The sequence below is a fragment of the Theropithecus gelada genome, chromosome 1, assembly GCF_003255815.1.
Source record: "Theropithecus gelada isolate Dixy chromosome 1, Tgel_1.0, whole genome shotgun sequence".
Lineage (NCBI taxonomy): Eukaryota > Metazoa > Chordata > Mammalia > Primates > Cercopithecidae > Theropithecus > Theropithecus gelada.
This window is the reverse complement of record NC_037668.1, coordinates 67,906,364-67,919,088: the sequence shown is the minus strand read 5'-3', so window position 1 is coordinate 67,919,088 and position 12,725 is coordinate 67,906,364. Positions and strand designations below refer to the sequence as shown.

The following is a 12,725-nucleotide window of genomic DNA, read 5'->3' as shown; positions in this document are numbered from 1 at the left end:
ACCCTGGGCCCACCACTTACTGGACATCTTACTACTATGGGCCAGTAATATCATCTTTCAGAGCCTCAGTTAATTTCTATAAAATTCATAGTTTTTTTGTTTGTTTGTTTTTGAGATAGGGTCTTATTCTGTCATCCAGGCTGGAGTGCAGTGGTGCAATTTCAGCTCACTGCAACCTGCACCTCCAGAGCTCAAGCAATCCTCCCACGTCAGCCTCCCAAGTAGCTGGGACTACAGGCACATGCCACCACACCCAGCTAATTTCTGCTTTTTTTTTTTTTTTTTTTGGTAGAGATGGGGTTTCACCATGTTGCCCAGGCTGGTCTCGAACTCTTGGCATCACGCAATCCTCCCTCCTCAGCATCCCAAAGTGCTGGGATTACAGGCATGAACCACCATGCCTGGCCTAAATTAATAGATTTTTATAAGGATTAGATACTAACACATTTAAAGCACACAGCACAGTGCTTGGAATAGACAAGTGAGCAATAAATGTTTTCTGCAGTTATATTTAAGGTTCAAGTGGAAAGTCTGAAAAGACAGGCAATGCAAAGCATTTAATCCTTTGATTTCTTTATCACCAGAAAGTCTAACAAATTAGAACATTTGTTAATGAGGCCCTAGGTCATAGCTTCAGTCCCCATTTGAGGAAACTACATGTTATCCACTTCTTAGCCACCAACTGGCTATTTCATCTCAGCATCCCGTATCTGTGCTCCTGTCTAGGGTCATTCCCTAAAACAAAGATGACTAGCATTCTGTCTCTCTCTATACTTTCCCTGCCTAAACAATCCTCTCAGATTCACGCTACTACTAAATCTCAAAGTCCAGGTCACAGTGCTTCCAAATGGAATGTTGCTAACCCAATATCCATCCCAGAATAAAGTCTGTGAGCACTTGAAAAAATAAGTTAGTTGACAGAAATGCAAAGACTACTAGGAGCCAGGACAGAATCAGGAATTTCTGGAGTCAGTATTTTGGCCACTGGGAAGTACCTTAGATATAAGTACATCTTAAATCTCAACAAGGGGCCGGGCGTGGTGGCTTATGCCTATAATCCCAGCACTTCGGGAGGCTGAGGCGGGCAGATCGCTTGAGGTCAGGAGTTGGAGACCAGCCTGGGCAATGTGGCAAAACCCTGTCTCTACTAAAAATACAAAAATTAGCTAGGTGTAGTGGCACATGTCTGTAATCCCAGCTATTCAGGTTGGTTGAGGCAGGAGAATTGCGTGAACTCGGGAGGTGGAGGCTGCAGTGAGCCGAGATCACACCACTGCACTCCAGTCTGGGCGACGGAGACTCTGTGTTCAAAAAAAATTTTTCAACAAAAAAATCTGATAAAAGATTCTCACAGTGGGGAGATATGAGCTGGGCCACAGCGGGGGGTCTTAGCCGTTTGAAATAACTACTGACCCAAGCACTGATCCAGGATGCAATCAACCCATACAGAAATCTGAATCACATCACTATATTTGGTTTCATCTTGGTTCACATTTTTATAAATATACAGATAGCATAAGTATATTTCAAAATAAAATAAAGCTGAGAGAAATATAAAATCATAATTTTAAAATTCAAAAAGACCTCCAAGCAAAGTTTAAAAACTTACAAAGCATGAGTGGAATGTTCCAGCTTTGACATTCTGGTCATAACTCAGGTAATAAAGCTAGAAATCCTAGTAACAAAAGATCAAGGGATGAGGCTATACTTTTCATTAATTCATTCAGTAAGTAATGAGTGCCTACATGGCTAAGCATTCTTCTAGAATATAGGGATATACCAGTAAACAACCTATGTTCCTGTCCTTATGGAATTTACAATCTAGTGGGAGGAAATACTGAATAATCAAATATAATGCCTAGTAGAAATAGTAATGTGTACTACAAAGAAAATACAAATAGGTAGAAAGACAGTGATGGGGTCATTTTAAATGGGTTAGTATACAATAATGACAGCAGATACTTAGGGCAGAGTGGGGGATAGGGTAATATTTTAGATGAGACAGCGAGGAAGGCCTCTCTGATACAGTAATATTGAACAGACAAGAGAATATTTAGAGCAGACACGAGGTAAGGGAGTAAGTCATTCAAATTATCTTGTGGAAGGGAATTCTGGTCAGAGGGAAAAGCAAGCACAAAGCTCGAAGACAGGAACATGCTTGGCTTGGCTTGTTCAAACAACAGCAAAGACAAGGTGGCTGGGGAGCAGTGGGCACTAAGATAACAAGATAAGGTCAGAAAACGTTACAAAAGTAGCCAGGGGCCATGGCACATAGAATAAAGAATTCTGAATTTATTTTGAGGAAGATGGAAAGCTATTAGATAATTTTGTGCAGAGGAGTGGCATGGTATGACAAGTTTTAGAGAGATTATTCTGGCTATTTTCAAGATAAAATGTAGAGGCCAACAGTAAAACCAAGTATGCCAGTACAGAGGCTTCTGCATTCATCTTTGAACCCCAATGCCTAACACAGCATTTGGCATATAAACCCTAAGGTAAATACCAACAAGAATAATATTCCTTATCCTATGTCTTTAATATTACTGGTAGTACACCAAACTCAGGTTTGAATCCCAGCTTAACCACTTTAGCTTTGTAACCTTGAAGCATACAACCTAATGTGAGCCTGACTTTCCTCATCAATAAAATGGAGCTACCTCAGAGCTACTGTGCTGATTAAATGTAGCAAAATATATAAAGCATTTAGCTAGGTGCCAAACACATAGTGAGGACTTAAAAAAAACCCTCATAAAAGCAAAGTCCACATATCAGGAATATCAAGAGCTTAGTTATGGACATGTTAAATTTGAGATATTAGCTCTATAAGTAGAGATGGTAATTAGGCAATTGGATATGGGTCTGGAGTTTGGAGGAGGGAACAGGGCTGGAGAGAAAACTTTTGGGATTCAGACCATACATGGTACTTAAAGCCAAAGATGAAGGAAATAAGCCTAGTTAAGTGTAAAAAGAGAAGACCCAGTGACAGAGTCGTTGGGTACTGAAACATGTACTCATTAGACAGCAAAGTAGAACTGAGAAGGAGTAATCAATGAGGTAGCCAGAAAACTGAAAGTCATCATTAGATTTAGTGATATGGTATACCGCCGGGGCAAAGGTCATATTAGAATGTCTTGAAAGAAGAATAGGCCAGGCGCCGTGGCTCGCGCCCGTAATGCCAGCACTTGGGAAGCCGAGGCGGGCCAGATCACGAGGTCAGGAGATTGAGACCATTCTAACACGGTGAAACCCCGTCTCTACTAAAAATACAAAAAAAATTAGCCGGGCATGGTGGCGGGTGCCTGTAGTCCCAGCTACTCGGGAGCCTGAGGCAGGAGAATGACATGAACCCAGGAGGCGGAGCTTGCAGTGAGCTGAGATTGTGCCACTGCACTCCAGCCTGGGTGACAGAGCAAGACTCCGTCTCAAAAAAAAGAAGAAAGAAAGAAGAAGAAAAATGTTCGATAGTAAATTAAGACAATTTGTTAGGAAGTTATGCTTTAAAAGCCAGAAGGAAATGGGGCAGTACCTAAAAGTAGAAACAGGATTTAAAGCAGCGTTATTTTTATTTTATTTTATTTTTTTGAAGACAGAGTCGCGCTCTGTTGTTCTGTTGCCCAGGCTGGAGTGCACTGGCGCCATCTCAGCTCACTGCAGTCTCTGCCTCCTGGGCTCAAGCAATTCTTGTGCCTCGGCCTCCCAAAGTGCTGCCTCGGCCTCCCAAAGTGCTGGGATTACAGGCATGAGCCACCACCTCTGGATCTACGAAGGACTCTTTTTTAAGGACAGAATAAATAATAGCATAAATGCCAATGGGGTGGTTATAACAGAGATGGGGAAATCGATGATGTAATAGAGAAAAGGAGAACTGCTGTAGCATTATCCTTAAGGGAGACAACATCAATTGAAATACAGAAGTGAAGGAGGCTGGCCTTAGCTAGGAGAACAGATATAATTTATCTCTAGTAACAGAAGAGAAGATTCATCTATAGCATTCACAGATGCTGGTAGATGAAAAGATGTTTCAGAGACAGCTTATGAAAATTCTCTTATTTATCTTCTCAGCGCTTCGTTTTTTTCAGAGAAATAGGGAGTTAAGTTCAGCAACAGAGAGTGAAACAGGGCAGAAAGTGTTATAGTATAGTTTTGAAGAGTAAGAAAAAACTATGCAACTATCTAAGAGTGGGAGAATGAATGGGATAAAGAAATACAGGCTGGGCACAGTGGCTCACACATAATCCCAGCACTTTGGGAGGCTGAGATGGGCAGATTGTTTGACCCTGGGGGTTCGAGACCAGCCTGGGCAACATGGCAAGACCCTGTCTCTCAAAAAAAAAAAAAAAATTAGCTGGGCATGGTGGCATATTTCTGTGGTCCTAGCTACTCCAGGGGCTGAGGTGGGAAGATCACCTGAGCCCAGGATTTTGAGGCTGCAGTCAGCAGTGTTTGTGCCACCACACTCTAGCCTGGAGTAAAATTAGCTGGCAGATTTTTCTCCGCGTAAGTTTGGCCCCACGAGTGCAGGTAAACACATAAAGAGTAGGTGAAGATTTAGGGATAATCAGGATACTGGTAGTCAAACAAGTACAATTAAGAGAGAGACCAGTGGCCAGGAGTAGTGGCTCACGCCTGTAATTCCAGGACTTTGGGAGGCTGAGGCAGGTGGATCATGAGGTCAGGAGTTCGAGACCAGCCTGGCCAAGATGGTGAAACCCCGTCTCTACAAAAATACGAAAAAATTAGCCAGGCGAGGTGGTGGGCGACTGTAATCCCAGCTATTCAGGAGGTTGAGGCAGGAGAATTGCTTGAACCCAGGAGCCGAGATCGCACCACTACACTCCAGCTTGGGCAACAGAGCAAGACTCTGTCAAAAAAAAAAAAAAAAGAGAGACCGACCAGCAGAGGACCTGAGAGTACACGTAAGGGAGTGATAACGATGATCTGACAATGACAAAGCAGAGCTAAGTAGGGAAGTGAATACATCGGGGGATAAGGGAGAATGAAAAGGGGACAAGATCAACAGATCTTGATTGATCCTGGTAGAGTCTGTATATTAAAGGGAGTAAGGTAGAAAGATAGATAATGGTATTTGGAGAGTAAGATACCACAAGAAAAAGTTTCAGAAATTACTACAGCATAAAACCAGATCCTTGGGACTCCTACATCTAATAAAAAATTTCAGTTCAGAGTAAGAATCCATGTCAGAATTGAATGGCAGATAAGAAGATTAAAGGTAGATGATGAAATAAAGTTTAAAAATCTCTATTTTTCTGTATGTCAAAAACCATTAGAAAAGTATAACTCCAAATTTAAGAAAAACAATAATTCAGGTTTTTTTTTTTTTAAAGGATGCAATCTGATAGATAAAATAGCTGTTTTATGTTTTTTGGGTTTTTTTTTTTTTTGAGACGGAGTCTCGCTCTTGTCACCCAGGTTGGAGTGCAGTGGCACGATCTCGATGCACTGCAACCTCCGCCTCCTGGGTTCAAGCGATTTTCCTGCCTCAGCCTCCCAAGTGGCTGGGATTACAGGTGCTCACCACCATGCCTGGCTAATTTTTGAACTTTTAGTAGTACAAGCTGCAGCAGGTGGATCAGCTGAAGTCAGGAGTTCAAGACCAGCTTGGCCAACATGGCGAAACCCTGTCTCTACTAAAAAGTACAAAAATTAGCCAGGCATGGTGGCGCGTGCCTGTAGTATGAGCTACTTGGGAGGCTGCGGCACAAGAATCACTTGAACCCAGGAGGCAGAGGTTGCAGTGAGCCGAAATTGCACCACTGCACTCCTGCCTGGGTGATAGAATGAGACCTTGTCTCAAAAAAAAAAAAAAAAGACTCAACCCTTATTTTCCATGGTATCCAGTTTGGCCACTTAATTGTCCAGGTTGTAGTCATGGACTCTAGAGTCCTATACTTTTCTGCTTACAAAATTAAATGTATAAAGCAACTTAAGCTAAAATTAAGTGCCATTTTCTTTAGTTTATACTTTGATGCCACAATTAAACAACTTCTGCATTCCCCAAACGTGGAGACATCATTACTTTAAAAAGAAAAAACAACTTTCACATTTAAAGATTTCACAGCAAATCATCATCCAAACAAGTAAACATCCCTCTGTATATTCTTATCTACTTTTCAAATCTACTCTAAAATATTACATTCTATCTGTTGAGCAGTTAAATATACGATTAAAATCGTACATTTTGGTAGCCTGAAAAAAACGAATCTTGGTTTTCATTCTAAAGGGAAAAAATAAACTATGCAATATATGTATATATATAAATCTATTAAATTAATACCAAGTTTGAATGATGACAATTATTTACTCACCTCCTTAATAGCATCTTCATTAGGCAGCATAGAACATAAACATGTGATATACGCTTGCTGAAAAGATGACACATTTGAAATTTCTTTAGATTCTGCACATAGTTTTGATAAAGCAGTAGCCTGGGGGATGCAGTTAGATTTCAACAAATGTTTTATTCGCATTTGCAGAAAGGAAGGTCCTTCTTGTGCAATCAATTTATTGACTAGAAAAAATGAAAAATAAAACAGTTTGACAACATACCACATAACATGTCAGATTTGTTAAGATGAACATTTCAGATCTTTTTATTTGATTTTTAGTTAATAAAAATTTAGTTTATATAAATGGGAAGTTTATTCTGGTCTCAATATTCATCTAACAGAGATGAGAGGAAAATTAAGAAATAGTGAAATGAACTATAAGCATAAATGCAAGAAATGAAGCAAGTAACCTATGTAATATTAACAACTATCAACTGAATGCTTATGAGACATCAAGTTTTAAGCTGCATATTTTTATATACCTTTCATTTATTCTTCACACCACCACCAAGGCAAGTATTATTATCCCCAGTCTAAGGTTAGGAAAATTAACATTCACAGAAGTTAGGTAACTTGCCAAGGATTCCAAAGCCAGTGGTGCTCTTTCCTCTAAACCAGGCATTTCTCAAAGTGTGTTCCACCGACCAAAAGACCTGAGAGATAGTCCTAGAAAAAAAAAGGATTCCTTGGTCAAATCTCTGAACAGTCCTGCAATAAAGAAAACTGTTCACTTTTATTTAAAAACCCAATGTTTCCCAAACTGATTTGACCAGAGAACCCTTTTATACATATTAGTAACCTGTAAAACATGTGTTCCTGGTTCAGTACACACTTTGGAAAATGCTACTCTGAAAGCTTCAGAAGTACTGAAGCTCAGTACTTCTGTACTTCCGTACTTCTGAGCCATACTGAATATTAGGCACTTGGCATTGACTGAACAGTGCTCTGGATGAGCCGTCAATTTTCGAATAGTAAATATCCAACAAGAATGTGACATCACTACATAATATTACTTAAAGAATAGAGGTGAGAATATTGCATGTCAAGCCAAGTGGTGAGTAAACAAACTGCTTTAGGTGGTTAATCTAACACAGTATCTCTCAGACTTGAAAGTGCCTTCTGGGTCACCTGGGGAGCTTATTAAAATGCAGATTCTGATTTATTAGGTCTGGGACCTGAAATTTTGCTTTTCTAACAAGCTCCCAGATGGGGTGTGTGTGTGTGTGTGTGTGTGTGTCTGTCTGTCTGTCTGTCTAGAGTAGCAATGGTTTATACTAAGGATAAATGACTGGCCCAATTTTAACTACATATCAGAATCAATCGTAAAATTATCCTTTAAAAAAAATAAAGAAAAAAATATAGATATAATCACAGATTTCAAAAGGACACAAAAAGCTATACAGTTAAAGTTTTTCTCCCTCCTACCCTGACCCCAGTGCTCTGGTTTCCCACCCTGAGAAACACCAAGTTTCCAATTTCTTGTTTATCCTTCCAGAAATATTCTGAGTATGGAAAACATTTTCTTTTGCCACTTAATATATAATATAGGTTACTCTATCATCTGTACAGTTAGAGCTACCTTGTTATTTTTAACAACTGAATAGCATTCAGTGGTATGGATGTACTATATTTAACCAATCCCCTACTGATACACTTGCAGGCTGTTTCCAATCTCTGTCAATCATCAATAATGCTGCGACTTACAACCCTATATATAGGTCATCTGAAACACGTGAATAAATCTACAGAACAAATTCCTAGATGCGGAATTGCTAAAGGCTCTGTTCACTTGTAATACTGACTCATACTGCCAAATTGGTCTCCAAAAATTGAACCAATTTATATTCCCATCAGCAATATGTAAGTGCCCATTTCCTAAGGCACTTCAAAAAGTTCTGGATTCCAGAGCTCCAACTCTGGAGATTATGATTTAGCAAGTGGAGTCTGGACCTTGGGATGTATGTTTTTTGGTTTTAAATCCCACAGATACTCTAATATGTAGCCAAGGTCAAAAAGCATGGAGGGAAAACAGGTCACAATCATTTGGACTTTCCATTTTCGTCCAACAGTTACTAAATTCCACAAGATGAACTCACAATCATACCCTTCACTCACATAGCTCCTTATTCCTTACTTCTATTTTCAGCAATGATATTCTCTCAATTATACAACAATAAAATTTTGGCATTATCCTTCCTTGATACTTCCTTTCCTCAAGGAAATCAACTTAGTTATTATGTCCTAGCAATTCTTTTCTAATCAACTCCAATCTAATTCATGCCTATTATTTCCTGTCATGTCTCCCCTATATCCTATTCTGCCTAACATCAGATTCTGCTCTATTTATCTGCCATATGAGGTTGTAAGCAATTCTGCAAATCCCACAGGAAGCAATGTACCTGATAACAGGCGTATTACCTATACAACCTATCACCTTACAAATTCCCACAGCATTTTACTTCTTTCCCCACATTTAGTTTTCTCTAAGAACAGTGATAAGGGATTATAGTGTACAAAGGTTAACATTTCAGGCTTTAGAATCACTGATCTGAGGTTGAAACCTGATTCTGACACATAGCTGTGAGACCCTTGGACAAATTAACTGACCTCTCTGAGACTCAAGTTTCTTCATCTGTAAAAAGGTTAGTTATATCCATCTCACATGGATGAACAAATTAAAGAAATACTAAAGATGCAGATAAGACTCACCACAAGGCCAGACATAGAGTAAATGTTCAATAGTACTTACTATTGTCTCTGATATCTCCTTTATTACACTGTCAGCAATTTGTGAACAAATATCATGTCTCGTTAGCCTTTGTATTCCCTACAGCTTAGTGCACAAGGCCTTGTATATTACAGATGTTTAATTAAACCATGCACTTAGCAACCGAAGGGTCATCACTCTCCAATCAAAAATGTTTTAACGTCATCTCATCTGGGCTCAAATTCTGCCTCCACAATTTTAACTACGTAGTCTTGGGTATGTGTAATCTCTCACCTGTTTCATGGATTAAATGAGATATGAAAGCACAAATACAGTGCCCAACACAGAGCAGGCACTCTGAAAACTATAGCTATTATTTTCCATGCAGTAAGCTATTTTATTCAATAATTATAGTTAAACTGCTGCTAAATCAATTTTAACATATAGCTCAATCTTGTATTTTACAAATCACTTGAAGATATCAATCTTTAAATTTCTTTATTGAAAGGAAATCTACCATATGCTTCAATATTTAAAACAATGTCTCCCAATCATAATCTTTTCTGTATCTCATTTCTTCAAACATTTCTATAAAAAAATTTGTTTTAGTTTTTATACCCTCCCTTCCATCCAAATTTAACAATTGAACTGGTTTGCCATATTCCTTTGCCTTCTCTTTTTCAGAACCATTTAAAAGAAAGGTGCAGACATCATGACAGTTCATCTTATACTATATACTTCATTATGTAAAAAGAGTAACACTTAAGATCCAGTTGAAAAACAGTTCTGCCAGGCACGGTGGTGCACACCTGTAATCACAGCACTTTGGGAGGCTGAGGCAGATGGATCATCTGCGGTCAGGAGTTCGAGACCAGCCTGACCAACATGGTGAAAACTCATCTCTGGGCCGGGCGCGGTGGCTCAAGCCTGTAATCCCAGCACTTTGGGAGGCCGAGGCGGGTGGATCATGAGGTCAGGAGATCGAGACCATCCTGGCTAACATGGTGAAACCCCGTCTCTACTAAAAAAAATACAAAAAACTAGCCGGGCGTGGTGGCGGGCGCCTGTAGTCCCAGCTACTCGGAGGCTGAGGCAGGAGAATGGCGTGAACCTGGGAGGCGGAGCTTGCAGTGAGCCGAGATCGCGCCACTGCACTCCAGCCTGGGTGACACAGCGCGAGACTCCGTCTCAAAAAAAAAAAAAAAAGAAAACTCATCTCTACTAAAGACAAAAAATTAGCCGGGTGTGGTGGCACATGCCTGTAATCCCAGCTACTTGGGAGGCTGAGGCAGGAGAATCACTTGAACCCAGGAGGTGGAGGTTGCAGTGAGCCGGGATCACGCCATTGTACTCTAGCCTGGGCAACAAGAGCGAAACTCGTCTTTAGAAAAAAAAAAAAGGCCGGGCACGGTGGCTCAAGCCTGTAATCCCAGCACTTTGGGAGGCCGAGACGGGCGGATCACAAGGTCAGGAGATCGAGACCATCCTGGCTAACACGGTGAAACCCCGTCTCTACTAAAAAATACAAAAAACTAGCCGGGCGAGGTGGCGGGCGCCTGTAGTCCCAGCTACTCGGGAGGCTGAGGCAGGAGAATGGCATAAACCTGGGAGGTGGAGCTTGCAGTGAGCTGAGATCCGGCCACTGCAGTCCAGCTTGGGCGACAGAGAGAGACTCCGTCTCAAAAAAAAAAAAAAAAGAGGCCGGGTGCGGTGGCTCACGCCTGCAATTCCAGCACTTTGGGAAGCTGAGGCCAGATCACCTGAGGTCAGGAGTTCAAGATCAGCCTGACCAACATGGAGAAACCCCGTCTCTACTAAAAATACAAAATTAGCTGGGCATGGTGGCACATGCCTGTAATCCCAGCTATTCAGGAGGCTAAGGCAGGAGAATTGCTTAAACCCCGAGGCGGAGGTTGCGGTGAGCTGAGATCGCGCCATTGCACTCCAGCCTAGGTAACAAAAATGAAACTCCATCTCAAAAAAAAAAAAGAAAAACAGCTCTTTTCCATGGCGTCTTTACTAATCATGTCACATGAATGTCAGGTAAAAGTATCAACAATTGGCACTTATTACAGAAGACAATCAGTGATATGAACATCACTGCTTTTTGGTATCAAATATGTTAAATATCTGGCCTGCAGGGGCAGCAGAGATATAAAGAAAGCTTTTTAATCTTTTGACCCAAAATTAGATTAAGGGTCAACTGTGAAAGGAGGCAGGCTACATGTTACCTCCCACTTATACTGTGGTCCTCAACATAATTCCTTAGATATGGAGGTTATCATGTACCTATTCAGCATCTTAAAGATAGTGGGTGCTTAATTAATATTTACTGAATAGACAAGATACCAAGAATGTTAGGTAAGCAATGCTTCTCCCCATTTACTGATGTTTTTTCTATGTTAAAAATGATTAATTACTGTTAACTCCAGAGGTGGGGTGACATAGTTGATTAGTATTATCAGGGGAAAATACACTAAGGATGTTTAACTCAACCCCACCCTTTTTCCCTCTTGGGCTTGGGCCTGCCTGCACAAAACATGCAATCTCCTCCGCCCCAGTCAAAGACTTATCTGGATAGGAATCTGCCCAATTCTGGGATGTTTCTGAAATTACCTGGCTCTAACAGCTTTTGTCAATAACAAAGGTGTTATTTTAGCCTCCATCTATCTACATTTATAAAGGGATGCCGTTTATTGAGGACCTCAACGGAAAACAATAAATACCAATCTTTTTCTACTTAACAACTCTTTTCCTTATTCTTTTTTTTTCTTGTCAGTGCAACTGGTAAGCACTAGAATGATAAGAGGAAACGGAGCAAGAAAAAATCTAAGTGCCTTTATGCCCATCTTCTCACTATACAGAGAGGTCCAAACACCATGTATATGGTAGGTGCTCAAGCTGGGTGAATGGATAAGCTAACTGCGATATTTTAAAGGATCAACAATCAAATGGCTACTTCTAAGACCTAAAGATATCTCAAAATGTGTAATAATTATTCTAAAATCTGTTTTTATAGCAAAAAATGTACTTAACAGAGTGTAATCCTTTGAACTTTCCACTAACTTGACGGAAATGAAGTTACAATTGTTGGCTATATCAAACAAAATATTTTGTGTACCTAAAATGCAAGTATCAATTCAAATCCATAATTTTTCTGGTCTTCAACTGACAATTTTGCAAATAAAAAATTTCATTCTGGCCGGGTATGGTGGTTCATGCCTGTAATCCCAGCACTTTGGGAGGCTAAGGCAGAAGAATCTCTTGAGCTTAGGAGTTCAAGACCAGCCTAGGCAACATAGTAAGACCCCCATATCCACAAAAAATAGAAAAAGTAACTGTGCACAGTGGCGTATGCCTTAGTCCCAGTTACTTGTGAGGCAGAGGCAGGAGGATCGCTCGAGCCTGAAAGGTAGAGACTGCAGTGAGCCATAATTGTACCACTCCAGCCTGGGTGGCAGAGTGAAACCTTGTCTCAAATTAAAACAAAACAAAAACAACAAAACTTCATTCTTTGCATCTCTAAAACAATGAATTCCAATTATTTCCTATATATAGAAGAAAAAAGAAATTTTTTTCACGGCCCTTGGTTGTTGCAGCCAATAAAAAAGACATAAGCAGGCCGGGCACGGTGGCTTGTGCCTATAATCCCAGCACTTTGGGAGGCCAAG

At 40.3% G+C, this 12,725-nt stretch overlaps 1 protein-coding gene across 1 annotated transcript in view; it reads right to left on the bottom strand.

Moving 5' to 3' along the window:
- The window catches only part of RLF (rearranged L-myc fusion), an 81,790-nt gene that overhangs the window by 34,834 nt on the left and 34,231 nt on the right, over nucleotides 1-12,725 (bottom strand). Inside the window, exon 5 of the mRNA XM_025365117.1 lies at nucleotides 6,327-6,529. Coding sequence (XP_025220902.1) covers nucleotides 6,327-6,529 — 203 coding nt within the window. The remainder of the gene's footprint in view (nucleotides 1-6,326; nucleotides 6,530-12,725) is intronic.